This window comes from Gossypium hirsutum, chromosome A07, assembly GCF_007990345.1.
Source record: "Gossypium hirsutum isolate 1008001.06 chromosome A07, Gossypium_hirsutum_v2.1, whole genome shotgun sequence".
NCBI lineage: Eukaryota > Viridiplantae > Streptophyta > Magnoliopsida > Malvales > Malvaceae > Gossypium > Gossypium hirsutum.
The window spans coordinates 98,060,570-98,078,928 of record NC_053430.1 but is presented as its reverse complement, the minus strand read 5'-3'; the positions used below and the strand labels follow the sequence as shown (position 1 = coordinate 98,078,928).

Below are 18,359 nucleotides of genomic sequence, written 5' to 3'. Positions count from 1 at the left end.
AGAAGGGTTGGAACTGTTAGACAGCAGAACAGGGGAGACTTCAATGAATAAACTGTATTAATTTGCCCAACCAAAAATTATGAAAATTTTATGGTAAGAAGATATGTGAATCTAGTTTCTGAGAAAATTTATGAATCTTAATTTGGAGTTCTGTAGCTCAAGATAAAAATAATTTAGTGACTATGACACAGATGAACAGCTTGAATATTCACATAAGTAGATAGTGAAAATTATAAATAATGTTACCTACAAGTGTGTTGTTTATACTAAGGATGTGGATGGTGAGGAGGAGGAGGAAAATATACAAAAATATATGAATGACTCGTGTATAAACTGATCACATGCCCGATTATAATCGATAAGTGTTGCATTAGAAACGATATAATATTTTATTTGGAATATTTATTATGAAATTATGATTATCGCTATAATTCAAAAATCGAACTTGTGAGTTTATATAACTAAATTTAGTGACCATTTGTTAATATTATTAAATTTCAATATTATTTTATGAATGGTGATTAATATTTATGTATATTAATTGTTGAAAATAAGTAAATTATGTACAAAAGTTATGAAATTAAACTGAGAATTTCGGAGGAACGGAACGCAAGAAATGAGTACAATCTTTCAGTGAAAAAGATGAATTGACGGTAAATTACCCAAGTAAGCCGAGATTCAGCATTTGTTGTGAATTCTCGTGTTTGCTTTCCGTTTAGCTCTTATGAGCTTCCGTTAACTCATATAAGTTTCAGTTAACCCTTTTGGGGTTTCAGTTCAGCTATTATGTGCTTCAGTTAGCCTCCAGGCTTCCGTTTAGCACTTATGTGCTTCAGTTAGCCTTCGGGCTTCCGTTTAGCACTTATGTGCTTCAGCTAGATTTCGGGCTTCAAATCACGATGTACTCAAATCCATAAGCTGTTCCTTGGATGAACAAGTTGGTAAGTCGTAAATGTAACATGTGGAAAAAGAAATGTAAGTAATGTTATCATTATTATTATTGAGCTCAATTATGTGATTTTATCATTCAGAGGTTGTGTTTGACAGGATATGTTAGTAAATTATGAGTATGTGAATCAAAGTGACAGAATTTAAACACCTAATGAGGTTGAACTGATTCACACGAATTTGTCATTTGAAATTGTGATTGACAGGAAGAAACAGTGAATTACATGGTTATCAATGGTTACACATAATTATCTGAAAAACAAGAAAAATGACGGTTATTGATATATGGAAATGTAAGACATTGATATATGAATGTGGAATATGTTTGATAAATGTGTTCATTCTTAACTATGGAACTATGTACCTCATGTGTGCTATTTGCATAAAGATGATATTTCAAATACTTTGGTGAGTAAATCTTAAATATGAAATAGTATGAAATCGAGACAAGTTGTTATGAAAATATATTTAAATTATCTGTAAGTGTTTTGTACTCCTCGGTAATGCCTCGTACTCTGTTCCGGCGACGGATACGGGTAGGGGTGTTACAGATTTAATTGATCATAAGCTAGGAACTCGAGTTGTTGACACTAGGAATAGAAAATTCTATTAGGTTATTTTAGGTTAATTAGTTTAATTAATATTTTAATTCTGAATCAATACTAATAATTAGTCACTCGAGTAGATTAGCAATTATTTTTGGTAAAGAATTTCATAATATTTTTCTCAAGTCTGCAATCCCTTGAGTACGATCCTTAGAATACTTTCCAAGTGTTCCGTTGTAAACAAAACTATATTACAATTTGACATGTTCACTTGCAGATATCGCACTTAAGTATATATATATATTTTTTTATTTGCATGACTTTTACACTAAACATTCACACGCTGGGAGACAGTCGAATTGTTGGCTCTGTTGTCGGGGATATCAATGGTGAAATTTTTTGCTGAATTGATTATTTTGTAAAAAAATACTAATTAAAAGTCTAACGAGCTAGATAGTGTACTATTTTTTTTTAACTATAATTGTTTTTATTTTATTTTATTTACCTTGTTGACTATCAAATTTAATCATGGATGAAATTGATTAGAAGTGGTGTGATTTGGAGGAGATGACCTCTTGGGACGACGATCGGAACAATAACGAAGGATCAAGTTGGTAGAGTTATGTTGGAGAATACGATTTGCCCGAATATTTAACTTAGCAAGAATTGGAGTTAATCATGGATGATAACAAATATAGATACTTGTATGAGCAACATAAAAGTAATCAAAGATCAAGATGGTCAAAGGGAGCCTCAACGAACCAATGGAGTTCGAGTAGTGGATGTGGAGAAAATGAGTATTCATACAAATCACCTTATGAGTCATATGATCTAGAAAATGATATGCTTGAGTATTCAGATGAGCTCTCTTGTAATTCGTAGGAGATATCTTCGTGCAAAGTAATTAAGCAGTCCATATCCGAGCAATTAGAGGTTATGTCAGATCAATTGCCGCTAATGATAGAACTACTCCAACGAAGGTATGAAGCAATAACTCCATTGGAACAGGTCGTACATGATGTGCCCAATTATGACCATAAGGATCATTATATGTTCATTAATAATCCTGAATTAGATTGTAAAGTGAACAAGAGTTTGGAATCAGAGACGGGGACGAATTGAATATAATCGAAGGTGTCTCCGAGCCAATTGACATAACAATATATGTAGAAATAGACGTAGAAGTAGTATGGACAACTAACATTGAGCTAGAACCATTCCTGAACGAAAGTGTAAAAGAGTCAATACACTTTCTAGTCAAAACCGAGAAGGTGTCAACCGAAGGAGTCGATGGATTCATTTTGTTCTCATACGATGATAGAGGTAACATTTGAGCGACTAAAACTTCTCTCGACATGAAGGGGAGGAAGCTCGAGCCAATAATACCCAAAAAATAATTTGGGATTAACCCGAATTTGGTACCAAATGGCTTGTAATGTAGATGTCACGACAATCGAAAATAAGGCAACATCATTGGAATCGAACAAAGTTGTTGGTTCACATACATCAACACTAGAACAAATGAAGAATCAAAGTGTTGAGAACCTATTGAAAGTCTCTTTGATGGCGATATAGATCATCTTGATTCTAAAAAAAAAAGGCTTTTATTTTAAATTTTATATTTTATTTGTTTATTTTTGTTTATCTTATTTTAAGCTTTAAATTATATGTTTTTATTTATTTTTAGGAGTTGTTGAGCTCATCAAAGAATCGAATAAGTGAAACTTCACATGGAGAGACACAAAACAATCTGTCATATCGCGCGACGAGCACATTGGGATCAGTCACTCCATGCAATTTTGCTTTCTTCTATTTCGCCGTTCTTTGTTCCCCATAATTTCAACAACTCTAGTTTGTCATCTTGTTTAACTTTGTGTTTTATTTGGATTTAATATTTTCTTGCTTAGGTATTTTCCATCCACTTGGAACACACATGACCCCGATGTCATCACGACAACAAGGATTCAGTCCCTCAGGGAAGTTTTATTGTTTGTGTTTTAATTATTTTACATTAAGGGTAATGTATGTTCTAAAGTGTAGGGATTTTTGTGTTCTAGTTATTTATGTGTTTCTTGTTTTATTTAATTATTTAATATTATGAAAAAAAACTGTGTTTCTTTTTCTGTAGGAACTCCACACATTAGGTGGCACTACAATTTTGAACTAAATCAGTAATAGTAGGACAACCTAACTACCATCACGACACCTCCACAATAAACCAGGTAGTCTCTACTCTTAAATTTTGAGTGCACATTAGGGACAATGTGCCAAATAAATTGTGGGGGTAACATAGAAAATTTTAAATTATTTGTTATTGTTTTGGTTATTTTCAGTAAATTTTAGTTAATTTGTTTATTTTATTATGTGTTTGTTTGTGCTTGAACTTGTAGAAATACAAGTGATTGGTTAGGAGCATGTGAATAGGTTGTTTTGTTTAAACTATAAATCTAGCCTGAGAATAAATGTTTTTAGATCGTTTGCATTTAGGCTAGTTAGTTCAATTTGTTGAACTGTGAATAGGAAAAAATAGTTAAATGTAGCAAATGATAAAGGTAGACACAAGTAGGCATATATGTTTGTTGAATTAAAGTATGTTTAAATTCGTTCACTCAATTATTGAATCCATGGTTATTACAATAGTATAGTATAATAAGTATAAAAACCTTATATGTATGTGCTTAAAAATGAAAATTAATGAGTGACCAAAAACATTGTGAGGGTTAAAAGCAAAGTGAGTGTCATAAAAGTATAAAATGGTTAAAAGCAATTTAAGTGAAGAGTGAACGAAATTGAAATAAATCAAAAAGTATGAGTAATTGAGAAAATCTCACTTATATTCGCACAACTACTCGTGAATCGCTTATACTTGTAAATACTATATTAGAGTTCAAAGCATAGATAAAAGAAATTGAGTAAGTAGAATTCGAACCACCTTTATTCTTCAATCTTAGATGTCATACTTGTGTATATGTTTTGATGGAACTATATGTTTAGCTTCCTTTAACTTGTTTATTTTGTAACTTACTGAACTAGCATGTTTGAAAGTGAAAATCGTGAATCGTTTAGACATCTAGCTAAAATTGCTCGCTTAGCAAATTTTCCTATTTCCAATGTTCCAACCCAATTCTGTGTATGAAGGATGCTTGACTACATTGTTTGTGTTGTGTGTTTTCTTTTTCATTCTACTTTATTTTTACCATGTTTTCTTGAGGACAAGCAACAAGTTAAGTGTAGGAGTATTTGAGCTACCACAATTCTTTGTGGCAAATTAGGTACTGTCCGACACTTAATGAGCTTGTTTTTAAGTCATGTTATGTTAACTTGTTTACTTTTCCATTTTATTAGTTTATATTCAATTATTAGCAAAATAAGTATTCTTACACATGATTTAGCATTAGATGACCTAATGGGCAAATAAGGGCCCAAGGTAGTATTAACGAGCTTAATTGAGTGTGCAAGAAATCAAATTTCAAGCCTAAGAACATCAGGAATGACAGTTGGGTTGCAACTCAAGCTTACGGGGTCGCAACACAGCAGAACCAACTCTAGAATTTAGGTTCGAAGTTGCGTGTTGCGACACCATTGTGACAAGCAATTTTGGTTATTAGTTATCCCTTAATTTAGTCCATATACTTTTTAGATTTTAAAATTCATATTCAATTGTTAGTACTCTTAAAATTATTTTGTTAAATTCAGGCTCATTACAACATCATTTTTGTAGTTACATTGCTATCAAGTGAGTAACTTTTTTTAGTTCAAATGTCACACTAACAAATTTAATAGTGTTAACAACTAAATTGTAAATTCCAAAAAATAAAAGTATATAAACTAAATTCTAAATTTGTGAAAAATATAGGGATGTATGGCATATTTTAACCAATCTGTTTCGCTTTCTAATAAAAATTTGAGGAGCGAAGGTAGTAGGTAAGCACGCCAACAACTTTGAAGAGAAACACGGCGCCGTTTAAGCCATTAGACGAATCTACCTAAGTCCTCAACTACAACGAACTTCCAGTTCCACCATAGCCAGCGGTCCACCATCTCTTCATAAAACCGTACCAAAAACACACACACACACACACACACACACACACACACACAGAGGGAAATCGGGTCGGATCCCAAAGATGGGTGTAACACCAAAAATCGCTCCATCCATGCTTTCATCGGATTTTGCTAACTTAGCATCAGAGGCAAAGCGCATGCTTGACTTCGGAGCTGATTGGCTTCATATGGATATCATGGTAAAGAAAAAAAAAGTTCCTTAATTTGCCTTTTTTGTTTAATGGATTCTAAAGGCAAACAAATAGATTTTCAAAAATCTAACCCTTTTTTGGTTTCTGGGTGTTGTTCTGCAGGATGGGTATGTTTCATTAAAGCTCTCTCCTTTCAGGATTTTGGTTCTTCTCTTTCTCATTCTCCTCAACGTTTTATTTTGTTATTTTTGTGACTTCTTTTTTATGAATCATTGGCTGCTACGCAGAATTTTTTATGAATTTTGTACTTAGGCTGAGGATATGTTTTATATGTTAGGAAATTGAGGTATTAATACTATATATATAATTGATAGCTTGGAAAATTATCAGAAACATTTGTGAAAATTGAGTAATCATCTATATATTTACCTGGTAAAAGTATCATGAAAGCCCTTTACCAGGAGTTGCATTTTGCTCCCCTTTACTTAAAAAAGAAGAAGAAGCAAATTAGTCTTTTTACATTAGATCAAAGAGCAAATTGGACTTTCTGTTAGAATTTTTCCATTTCTATTGTTAAAAACTGGCGTGGCTAGCAAAATAATCAGATCATGGTGGTGTATAGGGATCAGTTTTTACCTATAGAAATGGACAAAATTTTTGGCAGAAGGACCAATTTGCTCTTTGATCTAATATACAGGAACTAGTTTGCCCATTTTTTGAGTAGAGGGGCAAAATGCAATTCAACTCTTAGTATAAGAGTCTCCATGGTACTTTTACCATATGTTGTTATTTTAGCTTTTGAAATTTTTGCAATGTGTCAATTAATCATGTTTTCAAGCTTTGTTCATTATAATTTGCTATGGTTATTTGGATTTGCCTAGTCCTTTTTGTTTATCTTATTGAGTACTTGTAGATGATTACTTGTTGATTGTTATGTTTTTATACAGGCACTTCGTTCCGAACCTAACCATTGGTGCTCCAGTCATTGAAAGTTTAAGAAAGCACACAAAGTAAACTTTCTTTATGCCCCTTGCACTTTTTTAGCTTTTTAATATCACCAAGTTTACAACTCTAAATAGATCAAGGATCCTTCTGGTTTTCATACAGGGCATATTTGGATTGCCACCTTATGGTCACTAATCCGATTGATTACGTTGAACCTTTGGGTAAAGCTGGTGCATCCGGTTTCACTTTTCATGTTGAGGTATCGAAAGGTGGGATCTGATCCGGCCTTCTGTTTTTCATTTTCATTTTGCTTCCTGCCATCTTATATCGACTTTTGCAGAAAACTGGCAAGAACTTATCCAAAAAATTAAGTTGAAAGGCATGAGGCCTGGTGTGGCGTTAAAGCCTGGAACACCGATTGAGGAGGTTTATCCTCTGGTATGAATTCCTTACTTTTCTTTGATAGCTTTCGAATCTTTTGTTTTAGCCGGTTCTCGGAATTGAATGGATGATCACTATTATATGGTCTTTTCTCTCGGGTGGGTGATTATCTATTAGATCAACAGCGAAAATCCCGTGGAAATGGTTCTTGTGATGACTGTGGAACCTGGATTTGGTGGACAAAAGTTCATGCCAGAAATGATGGATAAGGTTTCACATCATTTCTCTATTCTCATTGTTCAAGTTAATATCATATATAGAGATTTTATTTGAATGACATTCTTTACTTGTGTTGAAGGTGCGCGTGCTAAGGAACAAGTATCCATCTCTCGATATAGAGGTAACTAACGTTTTTACCTTCGTAATCTTCTATAACATTTTCATCACTTGGATTTGGCAATAACTCTTCTTTTTCGTTAATGTACCTTTGTCCAATACATATATAGACATATGGTAAAGTATCATGGATGCCCCTATACTAAGATTGCATTTTGCCCCCCTTTACTCAAAAAATGAGCAAATCAATTCCTATACGTTAGATTAAAGAGTAAATTTATTTTTTTCTATTAAAAAATTTATCTATTTCTACTATTAAAAAACTGACGTGGCTAACGGAATAACCAGATAGTTCACATGTACCTTATCTAGCGAATAGTGACTAGTTATTACCTATTTTTTTAGTAGATGCGGCAAAGTGCAATCCGATTTCTAGTATCAGGGCCTCCTTGGTACTTTTACCATGGACATAGGTATGGAGATACAATAGAATCCTCCAAATACATGGATAAAACCCATATCTGACGCTTAAAGAGGAGTCCGAGTAACATAGATGAAATGACCTACCGTTGAAGCTTGTCTGGCTTTGTTTTACAGGTCGATGGCGGATTAGGGCCTTCAACTATTGATGTGGCTGCATCGGCTGGAGCAAATTGCATAGTGGCAGGGAGTTCAGTATTTGGAGCTCCAGAGCCAGCTACAGTTATATCCCTTATGAGAAAGAGTGTTTTGGAAAATCAGGAGAAAAGTTAAAAAACATTGCAAGATATTGCATTTGTTGGGGGGCGGTTCATGACAATATATGTGTACAATAGATTGGTCTCACTTGATAAGTTTTGAAATTCAATAAAATGATACAGATATATGAAAATTTGATAATAACCATATATTGGATATGTATCTGAAATTTGAGAAGGAATTGTATAAAACTGTGATTCTATTTTATTCTTATTCTTTTTCAATGATTTTCTAATAGGAAAGGGATAAGATGACGAAAAATCACAATTTCATACAATCTTCTCTCATAATATTTACTCTGCATGGTATAGGGTTGTGGTTAAATTATGCTATTGATTTCTTAGTAAGTTCCGAATTTAGTTATTGTATTATAATTTGATATTTTTTGTTTTTTTTTTCTTTTTCTTTTTCAAATTTTCAAATTTTCAAATATTAATTTTTGATAAACATTAGCTATTAAATTTGTGAAGTTAAATTGTGTTTTCTAAAATCATATGTCACTTTTTTTTTTCAGTTTAGTTAAAGAATCTAATAATTATTGTTTGAGTCAGGATTGAAATACACTGGTTGTTAATAGTAGAATTTGACCTAACAGATTTAATCATTACCATTAGAGTTGAGACAGATTAAAAACATAATTTATATATGATATAAAGACTAATAACAGAATTTAACTATACGTGATTACATATCTTAGTTGTTTCTCTTAATTTTTTTTACAACATAAGTGAAATTTTTTTAAAATCACAATTAATTAGATGAAATCTCATGATATCCTTTTGGAATCAATTGTTTTTTTTTATTTTTTTATTTTAAGGATCTTACTATAATAAAATCTTAAAATAGACAATAACGTGTTGAATAAAAATATATTAGAATAGAGTAAGAAAAAAAATCTACATCCATATTGTTATATATATATATATGTAATATCACAACATCATAAGCCTAAATTCATCAAAATCAAGAACACCATCACCATTAAGATCAAAATGAGCAATCATCATTTTACAATCTTGTAAACTTCAAGAGGATTCACCTAATCTAGCAAGCATCTTCTTCAAACTCAGTGGTGTAATAATCCCACACCCTTCCATCTCATACATCTTGAAAGCCTCTTTCAAATCTTTCATTTTATCATCGTCTTCAACATCTTCCACTAACCTAATCAAATCTTCCAACCCTAACAGTCCATCTCCATCTCTATCCAAACCCTCCACCACCACCATCTCCACCTCCACAAGCGGCACTTCCAACCCTATTGCCTTCACGCACTGGTGAAGCTCCGCTGCCGATATCTTCCCATCTCCGTTTTTATCAATGTCGTTAAATACCCTCTCGTATTGATTCATGGCTTTTGTTATAGCTTCAAGTTCACTCATATATATATTGTTGCTGAAAGACACAAAACGACAACCCAAAATTTGGACTTTTCTTTATCCAAATGTGAATTGGAAAGTGAATGGTAATGAAGCATAAAAAGTGGGTTTAAGATAGGATTAAAGTGAGAGCCCATGCATGCATGCAACTCCTTTGAGTTATCTCTATACATTAATTTAGTTATTTTAAGTGGTGGAGCATATTGACTTAAAATAATTCAATTAGAGAATATAGATTAAATTTATAATTATATACTTAATATATGATTAGTAATTAAATTTAACTAAACGGATTTAACTGTTATTATTTTAGTTAGGACTAAAATTTCAATATCTAAAAATTATAGGGATTAAAATTGACTAATTTAAAAACTACAGGGATTAATTTGAATTAAGGGATAAATAATGAGAACTAAATTTATTATATATTATATATTGATAATATAAATTTATATAAATGGACTATTTTGCTCTTACAAGTTCAGTTTCTCCACTTTTTTCTGAATAAGGATTAAAATGTAATTCAGGATATAGTCTAAGGGCTATTATGGAAGTTTAACCATTAATTTAGTTGAAAGGCTATATTTGGGGTTTAGACTTTTCGAAGCTCAACTAAATCCACGCGTCACTCTCTAAACCTTTCAACCAACCACTTTGCAAAGCTCCGACAACTTTTGTGATCCAAACAACCAATCATATGTCGACACGGCAACATTTTCACGATTCCACAAATCACAACCACAAGATTTTTTCCGAGTTCCAAATCATCAAATAAGAAACTGACACCTGTCAATACCACGACCGTAAATTTCTCGTTCAACAGTGGCATTTTTAACTTTTCCCATCACAAGAAAGAAAGATCCTCCCTTTCGTTGCTTAAAACCAACATATTTCCCATTTTCTCTCTCTCCTTAAAACCCTACCGCCACCATGGCAATAGCATGCCTGCCAAAACTCCGACTTGCCACCGCCCCAGCCGTCTCCGTTTCCACCTTCCTTAAGCCACTCAGACATGGGCTACGATCATTCGGATCAGCAGCTGCGTTGGAGCTTCCTGACGAGGATGAATACTACGAGTACGAACAAGCTCACCGGGATCGGCGCTCAGCTCAGCCGAAGATTGACGTGGATGGGTCAGCGACAGACAGGGGAGTCCAATGGGTACTTATAGGAGAGCCTGGGGTCAAACGACATGCTTATGCTGAAAGGCTTTCGAAACTTCTAGAAGTTCCACATATTTCAATGGGTACCCTCGTTAGACAAGAGCTTAATCCCCACTCTTCTCTTTACAAACAGGTCTTCCTTTTCTCTTTGTGAATAAGTTTTGATCTTTTCTCAAAGTTGGGTATTTGAATATTATGTTGTTTTTTTGTGCTGTAAAGGTTCCTATATTATGGGAGAAAGTTCTTTTTTTATTTTTTTATAATTATTATTTGTTTTTAACTTCGTTTAATATAATCATTTGTGTTTAGATTGCAAATGCTGTGAATGAAGGGAAGCTTGTTCCAGAGGATGTTATTTTTGCTTTATTGTCTAAGAGGCTTGAAGAAGGTTACTATGGTGGTGAAAATGGTTTCATTCTTGATGGGATTCCACGAACCAGGATTCAGGCTGTAAGTCATCTAAGATTTTGATGGCTTTTCTGCATGTTTTATAGGATTCAATTATATGTATATATATATAGATAGATAGATAGATAGATAGATGCAAATCAATCTCATGTTTCGTCTCTTTCAGGAGATTCTTGATCAAATTACTGATATTGATCTGGTTGTCAACTTTAAATGTACTGAAGAGTATATGTTGAAGAGCTCAGAAAGTGAGGTTCTTCACATTGGCAGTTCTAAAGATGTAGGAACTACCTGGAAGAAAAATGTCCATGTATACTCAGAGCAGGTATTGATATCCCTGTTTGATAGAGTTGTGCAGCAACATGTTGGTAAAAGCATCATTTAGATTAATTACATTGTACTACTTTTATTTAAAAACTTGACAAATTAGTTATTATATGTTAGATCAAGGAGTAATTTGGTTTTTTTGCTGAAAATTCATCCATTTTTATTGTTAAAAACTGGTCTGATTGATAGAATATTTTGACAGTTACACATAATCTGTCATGTGTATTTCATTTTGGCGTTACAACGATCAATTTTTAATAATAGAAATAGATGAAATTTTTAACAAAGGGACTATTTTGCTCTTTGATCTACCGTATAAAAATTAATTTACCCATTGTATAAATAAAAGAGATAAAATACAATTTGACTCCTAATACAAAGGCTTTTTCAATACTTTTACCAACATGTTCGGTACTGGTTGTAAGGATTTCAGCATTTTCTCAACATATATTGGCCTGCCAACATAAAAAGCTTGTGATAAACTATTTGATTCTTTTGCTAACCAAATAATGTTTTTTGATGTACATAGGCCAAGTCAGTGGAGGATTATTACAGTAAGCAAAAGAAGCTTCTCAATTTTCAGGTGTCTGCTGCACCAGCAGATGCATGGCAAGGTCTTTTGGCTGCATTACATCTTCAACATATTAATGCTCTCACTTCTTCACAGAAGCTGACGGCATAAAACCCTCATTAATCCTTTCAAAACTAGTGTTCACCCTTCCCTTCTTTTCCGGCATAGTAGTAAACATGTAACTATGAGTGATAGTCAAGTTTTTTTGAGTGCGGCAAATTTGTCTCTGAAGTTTTGTTTCCCTTTTGTGGGTTGCTATGTAATGCAGTTTGATGATCATTGTCATATATATATAAAAGTAGCTTAACATACAAAGGATTGCTTTGTCATTTCATTTCCACGTATTATAATACAAACCAAAATTTACTTGCATATATGCTCATGAACATGTAATCGATGGTTTATTCAGAGTTCATCCATACATCTCTTAGTAGTTTATATCTGATAGCCCTTTGGTTACTATTTCCCTTTGATATCCTGTTAGGCTTTGATTGAACAGGGGATGATAAGAAGCCATCAATGAAGATCGATGATAGGGGTGAATTCAATTCATCGAGCTCATCATCGCTTGTGTGTGATTTTCTAAGAACTGAAGACCCACTTCTTCTCAGTTGAGATTTGCTTCCAACTTCTCCAATGATGCTAGCAACGGATGTTGCTGAAGGTGATGAATAAACCGGCAGAGATGCTACACACGGAAAGTTTGTAATTGAGCCTTTCCTAGCTTCAAGAGGATCCTAAATCGAAATAGAGGCAAAAATGGTTAGGTTTGAGTTATATGCACATGGAAGATGTCTAGTCTGAGTGCTTTTAAGATTTTTAGACTAACCTCGGCTTCCAGGGCTTCAAGCACAGCATTTGGAACTGGGTCAGGGCAAAATTCGTCAGGGACAAAAGTGTCGAGAACTCTCTTAATCAATGTTGCAGCAAATGTCGGGCATACCTTTTAAAAATAAGATCAAGTACGGTGAATAAATGCAATGATCATGAACGCCGGAGATTAAACAAAAGGTCTAGAGATAGGATACTGAACCTCTTCCCTGATATGTTTACTTAGAAGCATGTCCTTGGGAAGCATCATGAGATCACTCAAGGCATTAAGGAGATTGAAGGACTTTAATGATGTGATTTGTTGCTCATCATTGTCATCCCGATCATTCTCATCTCCAACCAAGTCATCATCTATACCAAATAGGTCAGTCAACCATCTTGACCAGTTTCCGATCTGACATCCACAAAAACGAATTTCAACAAGAATTGCTTTACTTCAAAGGAGAAAAACCAAGGTACAGTCAACAATGTAACCAAAATCGTTTTGGCTACAGGTGTAATCAAACTTAAAAAGTCACGACTACACATTTGCATTGCTTACCGCATTTTTCAGTTGTGCACCGGCACCAAAACTTGTTTTCCCAGCTGGAATAGGAAGCACCAGAGTATCACTAATAGGGTCAGACACAGGATCAGTAGGGATTTCATCACCAGAATCACGGAGAATGGCATTGAACATTGCCACATCTAATCGTGCCACACATTGCTCCATTATCTAGATATATGATAACAATGAATTATAACAACTTTATGCTCATTTAATGTTAATAGATTCAGAAGCCAACGTAGGCCCATTGCAAAATTGTGTGCCATTTAGTCAGATTTCAAAAGCAAAAGGAAAAAAAGAGAAGTAAATTACCAATTTAGACAGCAAACATAAGCAGCCACATTCATGCCCTGCAGCTCGAACCGGGCAAAGTCTTTCACAAGCATCCTTGAAAGCTTTCTTCCAATGGTCTAATGAAAAGTTCACTTGGTCTTGATTACTTGAACTAGGTATCGTCCCATAGCTTTTACTTGAGCCAGAGACCTTGCCTTCATAAATTTCCTTTTTACCTGCCGACTGCATCTGCGGAGTGAGTGCCTGATATGGAAATACAGAACATAGTTTGGTCAGACAACTATCTGAGACATTCTGTACCATGCCATCATGTAATAGAGGACAAAAAAGAGTTTATGGGTTACCTGCCACCAGACAGACTCGATGATTCGAGAAAAGATCCATGTTTCGACCCTTTCTAAGGCCGAAGTAAAGGCAAGCGGGTTGTCCCAGTCGCTAAAACTTTTATTTTCCTTTCTACCAGGAGAGGATTCTCCCCATTTCAATGGAGGTGATGCCTGTTTCTTCCCCTTCCCAACTCCATTTCTTTCCGTGCGGCCAACAGTACTTTCACTTATAATTGCTCGCAAAACGACACAGTTTGACAACCAGAACATCAACCTGTAGTCATCATGCATATGATCTATAAGTTAAATGAGAAATCATGCATATGATCTATGAGTTAAAAAGAAAGAGCAAGTCCACATGCACTCGGAACATACCTTGGAACATCATTTCCACATGCTTTCGCTACCAAAGCAAGTCCAGAAACAGCGCTTTTAGCAGCACTCCCTCTCCTTAATTGGGAACCTTCCTTACAAGCATGAAGATACAACCTAGAAAGGCGACGGGCTGGAGCATGCACCTTACTCATGGAGCTTCCATGCTCGGCAACTACTGAGTACAAAGCAGCCTCAGTGGCAGCAGCTTCTCTCAACTCTCCTTCAAGCATCTTTATCTTGTTTTCCAATTGCTGCACTTTGTTATCCAAAATGACACTTCGAGTATCCTTGGGATATACCTTTGAACCTTTCCTTTCATTGCTCGATTTGCTTCTGGAGCTTCCTGACCTATGGTGTACATCCACTGCAAAACCAACTTCCTTCAACTCCTCATTAACCACGTCTGATGAAAGTCGAATGGATTTGACATCATTGGCCTTCATTCTTAAAGCATTCTCTTGTGATTGAACATTCAATTGTTCATCTTTGGTAAAATACCTCTTGTCTACTGAGTACTGTCCTTCATGTCCATTTTCTTGCCAACCATATCCCGAGTTTGCTTCCAAAGAAAAACCATATGCATCATCAGCAACTGAAGCCTTAGAACCAGAAGAGTTGATTTCGTTGTGCGTCTTTTCACTAGTCAAGGATGATGAAGTAAATTGAAATTTATGGTTAACAATGTTTTCTTGTACAGATGAATTGGAACCATAAGAGTTAAGTGCTGAAGCACGCACATCTACTGATTTCTCAAAATCGGATGATAAGTCTGTTAATGATGAGTTCGCCACATTTGTTCTTTCCAGGTTCAACTTCGAAGCCAGTATATGTTCCCCTTTAACTTCCTTTCCAACAGTTACTGCGACCAATCCATTCTGCAATTCAGTATGAATTACTATATTACCAGGTGTAATTAAACTTATCAAATAAAAACCAAGACACCCCTTTAAGCTGACTAAAGGCCATGTCCCCGAACAATTGCATCATAATCTGAAGGGAAAATATGGGAGATATTGGCAAATAAGTAAGAGTTACCTCTTTATTTTGAGGAAGTGAACTGCCATTAGATTCTAAATTTGATGAAGACACAGTCAGAGATGAGTGTGAGGAAACATCATCATCGGTGAATGAAGCAATCTCAGCTTCCTCGGCATATTCTTCATCCATAAGAGAAGAAACCGACTCGCTACCTTTCTTATCCTGAAATAGTTCCTTTGACAGGCCGCTTCTTGATGAAGAAATGTTCTGACCCTTGGAAATTCGATCAATTTTAATGAGCAACATCGGCTGTGTAGTGTTACTATAACTCCTTTTACTATTCATTGGAACAGTAATCTCTAATGGCTCTTTGATAACACCGTATTCCGCCAAATCCACAATGGCAGTTGCCAACAATTGGATCTTTTCCCTTCGAGGTTCATACAAGTTAAATTCTAAGAAATTCTTATGGAACATGTCAACATCCCTACCTTTAACAGACAAGTCCCGTACTAGATTCACTGGTAACTTAAATGACTCGTTAAACTCAATTTTTCCCTCACCGACAATGGAACCGAGTGTCGGTGAAGTAGTTTTGGTAGGCCCTGAGTTACGTTCACTGTTTTCCCATTGAATCAAGACGGAACGAAGTGATCGAAGTGACTGTGAAGGGGGCCAAGGTTTAATCTCCTGAATGTGGATTAGATAATCAACTCGAACTGTCGGTCCTCTCCGGTTTTTTGCATTCAAACCGAGAACCATTGTTGCAGATATACTAGTATTTTATCAATCCAAGTTGAATTCCTATAATGCAGAAAACATTATAATTTTAATAGAGAAAACTTTGCACCAAGAATTAAATGCAAAACTAATCAAATCCGAGCTTATAATCCTAATTTCTAAATCCCATCACATTTTACCACCAAACTCAGCTAAATAAGATTGATTTGTAAACCCCAAAAATAGATTAAAGGCAATTCTTTTCCCTTCAAATTTTCCCGCAGTTTCTCAACAACCAAACATATAAAAGAAACATAAAGTAACAAATGATAGATGCATTGAAAAGTTAAGCCAATAAGGCAGAAATGATTAGCATAGAAATGAAGAAATAATGCCAAAAAAGAGCTTAAAAATCATAGCTACCAATAAGGAAAAAGGATTATTTCTTCAAAAAAAAAAAGGAAAAAGGATTAAAGCAATGAAATTGGCAAAGGAACTTTGAGCTCATTCATGCAATGAACATTAAATAAGTTAAACAAAGCTTTAAAATAAAACAAAACATAACCAAAAACAGAAACTTAAAAGTTCATCAAGTTAAATGGAAACTTTTCTATTCATGAGCATCAGATCCAGTTCAAATAAACAAAATATGGTCCAAAAAATTCAAAACTTTTAGGCTGAGAAAAAAGGGAATTATTACAATGTAGAGGTTAAAAAAAAAACAAAGAGGAGAAGAACAAGAAAATGAGAAAAGCAGTCGATTTTCACCTTGGGTACACTGAATGTGGCCAGAAAATTTTCCAGGAAAATTAGAAGAATAAGAAGAAAAAGAGCAGCAAGTGAGGCAATGGGAAAGCTAAAAGCTTGAAACAGTTGGTTTGGGAATGGTTTCCAATTCCATGGTTGAAGAATAATACAAGCTGAGAGATATTTAAGGCCTTTTCTTTGAGGTCCAGTTTTCAGATGGTCGCTGGTTTTTGAGTACACTACTGACCCAAAAACAAAAAGAATATATGAAAATTGAAGAGAAGAATAAAAATAGAAATAATTATTTTCTTACATCGAGAAGGGAACTAGAAAATTCACCAGAAATGAAAACTAGAAAAAAGTTGTGGTAAAAAGTCCTCTCCAGTACTTCTTGATTGATTTCTCTTTCAATTTAGTCCCTATCTATTTCGAAAAGACTATTAATCATGGTGTTCACTTCTTTCGTCAATTTATCCTATTTTTTATTCAGTATAATAGATTTCAATGCTTAGACATTTTGTCAACTTGTCCTAATTCTAAAAAATTCAATAAATTTAATCCTTAATGTTTATGCATTTTACCAATTTGGTTCTTATTCTATTTTATTGAATTATTTTTAAAATCTGGAGAAAATTGATAATATTTGTAAACATTAAAGGTTAATTTTGTTGTTATACCAATCAAATGTAGAATAAATTGATAGAAAAATATTGTGATTACTTGTTCTTTTGACAAGAACTAAATTGCTCAGAATTGTTAGAGGGATCAATTTGCTTAATATTAAAATTGAAAGGGACAAAAAAATGTTTTTACCCAAAATTGCAAGAAGGTTTCTAAAAGGTCAAATTCACAAGTATAGGGACTAATGTCAGAATTTGACCTTTCTAAAACCATAACTGATTCTGTCAAAGCCAAAACGGTGTGGGTTTGAAAGGCTTCATCGCGTCCGTTTTCACTTTTGATTGTGATGCCATGGCGGAAATGCTTCATCTTAATTAAATATTACGAAGACGTAAGAAGAGATTCTGTCACGCGCTTTACTGGAATGTAAAGGAAACTCTCCGATGCCTTCTGTGTAGGTTTTAGTCACGCTTCGGAATTTCGCGTGGGAGGATTAAAGTGAAACAGGTGTTTCCTTTCGCCGACATGTCACTGTTGTTGTCCACTTTCCTATTAATAACAAACGCAATCTAGGAAAGTGGATCCACGCTTTTTTGGCTTCAATGAAATTATCCTTTTCATAAAATGAAACTTGAACCGAAGAAAATGATCAAATAATAAATAAATTAACAATTTATCTCTACATTTTTCAATTTATTAATTTTTAGTTGTAATATTATTTTTTATATTTAATTTTTTAAAATTAAAGTGAAAAAAAATTAAATTCCAGAAATATATTAAACTTAAAATAAGAAGAAAATATTCTTAAAAATATATAATATATTAAAAATAATCTATAATTTAATGAGTTGATGTGATGAGGTAATGTATATTAACTTAATAAAAAAGACAAAAACACTCAATTAAATCAAATATTTAAATAAGAATATTTAAATAATTTAAAATATTATTATTACATGTAACTTCACTTTCATTGACATTTA

General features: G+C 33.9%; 4 protein-coding genes across 4 annotated transcripts; 2 read left to right on the top strand and 2 right to left on the bottom strand.

Annotated features, from left to right (window-relative positions):
• The first annotated feature begins 5,419 nt into the window (after positions 1 to 5,419).
• LOC107926357 (ribulose-phosphate 3-epimerase, cytoplasmic isoform) lies at positions 5,420 to 8,296 on the top strand. The gene is made up of 8 exons (XM_016857196.2): positions 5,420 to 5,737; positions 5,852 to 5,856; positions 6,637 to 6,699; positions 6,797 to 6,903; positions 6,975 to 7,072; positions 7,193 to 7,285; positions 7,374 to 7,415; positions 7,949 to 8,296. Exons 1-8 carry the CDS (start codon positions 5,621 to 5,623, stop codon positions 8,102 to 8,104), a joined length of 681 nt encoding a protein of 226 aa, XP_016712685.2. The 5' UTR covers positions 5,420 to 5,620; the 3' UTR covers positions 8,105 to 8,296.
• Positions 8,297 to 8,946: 650 nt separating this feature from the next.
• LOC107926466 (putative calcium-binding protein CML23) lies at positions 8,947 to 9,518 on the bottom strand. Its single transcript, XM_041116862.1, has one exon. The coding sequence runs from the start codon at positions 9,469 to 9,471 to the stop codon at positions 9,115 to 9,117; it is 357 nt and encodes a 118-aa protein (XP_040972796.1). The 5' UTR covers positions 9,472 to 9,518; the 3' UTR covers positions 8,947 to 9,114.
• A 653-nt stretch (positions 9,519 to 10,171) lies between these two features.
• On the top strand, positions 10,172 to 12,309 carry LOC107926500 (probable adenylate kinase 7, mitochondrial). Its single transcript, XM_016857363.2, has 4 exons — positions 10,172 to 10,764; positions 10,941 to 11,081; positions 11,206 to 11,364; positions 11,896 to 12,309. Exons 1-4 carry the CDS (start codon positions 10,399 to 10,401, stop codon positions 12,046 to 12,048), a joined length of 819 nt encoding a protein of 272 aa, XP_016712852.1. The 5' UTR covers positions 10,172 to 10,398; the 3' UTR covers positions 12,049 to 12,309.
• LOC107926499 (uncharacterized) lies at positions 12,206 to 17,025 on the bottom strand. The gene is made up of 9 exons (XM_016857362.2): positions 16,777 to 17,025; positions 15,346 to 16,092; positions 14,311 to 15,185; positions 13,954 to 14,209; positions 13,628 to 13,852; positions 13,310 to 13,483; positions 12,971 to 13,162; positions 12,767 to 12,880; positions 12,206 to 12,674 (listed from the first exon to the last, which is right to left on the bottom strand). The coding sequence occupies exons 2-9, from the start codon at positions 16,048 to 16,050 to the stop codon at positions 12,339 to 12,341; spliced, it is 2,877 nt and encodes a 958-aa protein (XP_016712851.1). The 5' UTR covers positions 16,051 to 16,092; positions 16,777 to 17,025; the 3' UTR covers positions 12,206 to 12,338.
• Positions 17,026 to 18,359: the final 1,334 nt, after the last annotated feature.

Coding starts and splice junctions, on each gene's coding strand:
- LOC107926357 (XM_016857196.2), top strand. CDS start 5,621: ATGGGTGTAACACCAAAAATCGCTCCATCCATGCTTTCATCGGATTTT. Junction 6,904..6,974: donor TCATGTTGAGGTATCGAAAG/GTGGGATCTGAT, acceptor CGACTTTTGCAG/AAAACTGGCAAGAACTTATC. Junction 7,286..7,373: donor TGCCAGAAATGATGGATAAG/GTTTCACATCAT, acceptor CTTGTGTTGAAG/GTGCGCGTGCTAAGGAACAA.
- LOC107926500 (XM_016857363.2), top strand. CDS start 10,399: ATGGCAATAGCATGCCTGCCAAAACTCCGACTTGCCACCGCCCCAGCC. Junction 11,082..11,205: donor CACGAACCAGGATTCAGGCT/GTAAGTCATCTA, acceptor CGTCTCTTTCAG/GAGATTCTTGATCAAATTAC. Junction 11,365..11,895: donor TCCATGTATACTCAGAGCAG/GTATTGATATCC, acceptor TGATGTACATAG/GCCAAGTCAGTGGAGGATTA.
- LOC107926499 (XM_016857362.2), bottom strand. CDS start 16,050: ATGGTTCTCGGTTTGAATGCAAAAAACCGGAGAGGACCGACAGTTCGA. Junction 13,853..13,953: donor TCGAGTCTGTCTGGTGGCAG/GTAACCCATAAA, acceptor TTTCCATATCAG/GCACTCACTCCGCAGATGCA. Junction 12,675..12,766: donor TTGAAGCCCTGGAAGCCGAG/GTTAGTCTAAAA, acceptor ATTTCGATTTAG/GATCCTCTTGAAGCTAGGAA.
- LOC107926466 (XM_041116862.1), bottom strand. CDS start 9,471: ATGAGTGAACTTGAAGCTATAACAAAAGCCATGAATCAATACGAGAGG.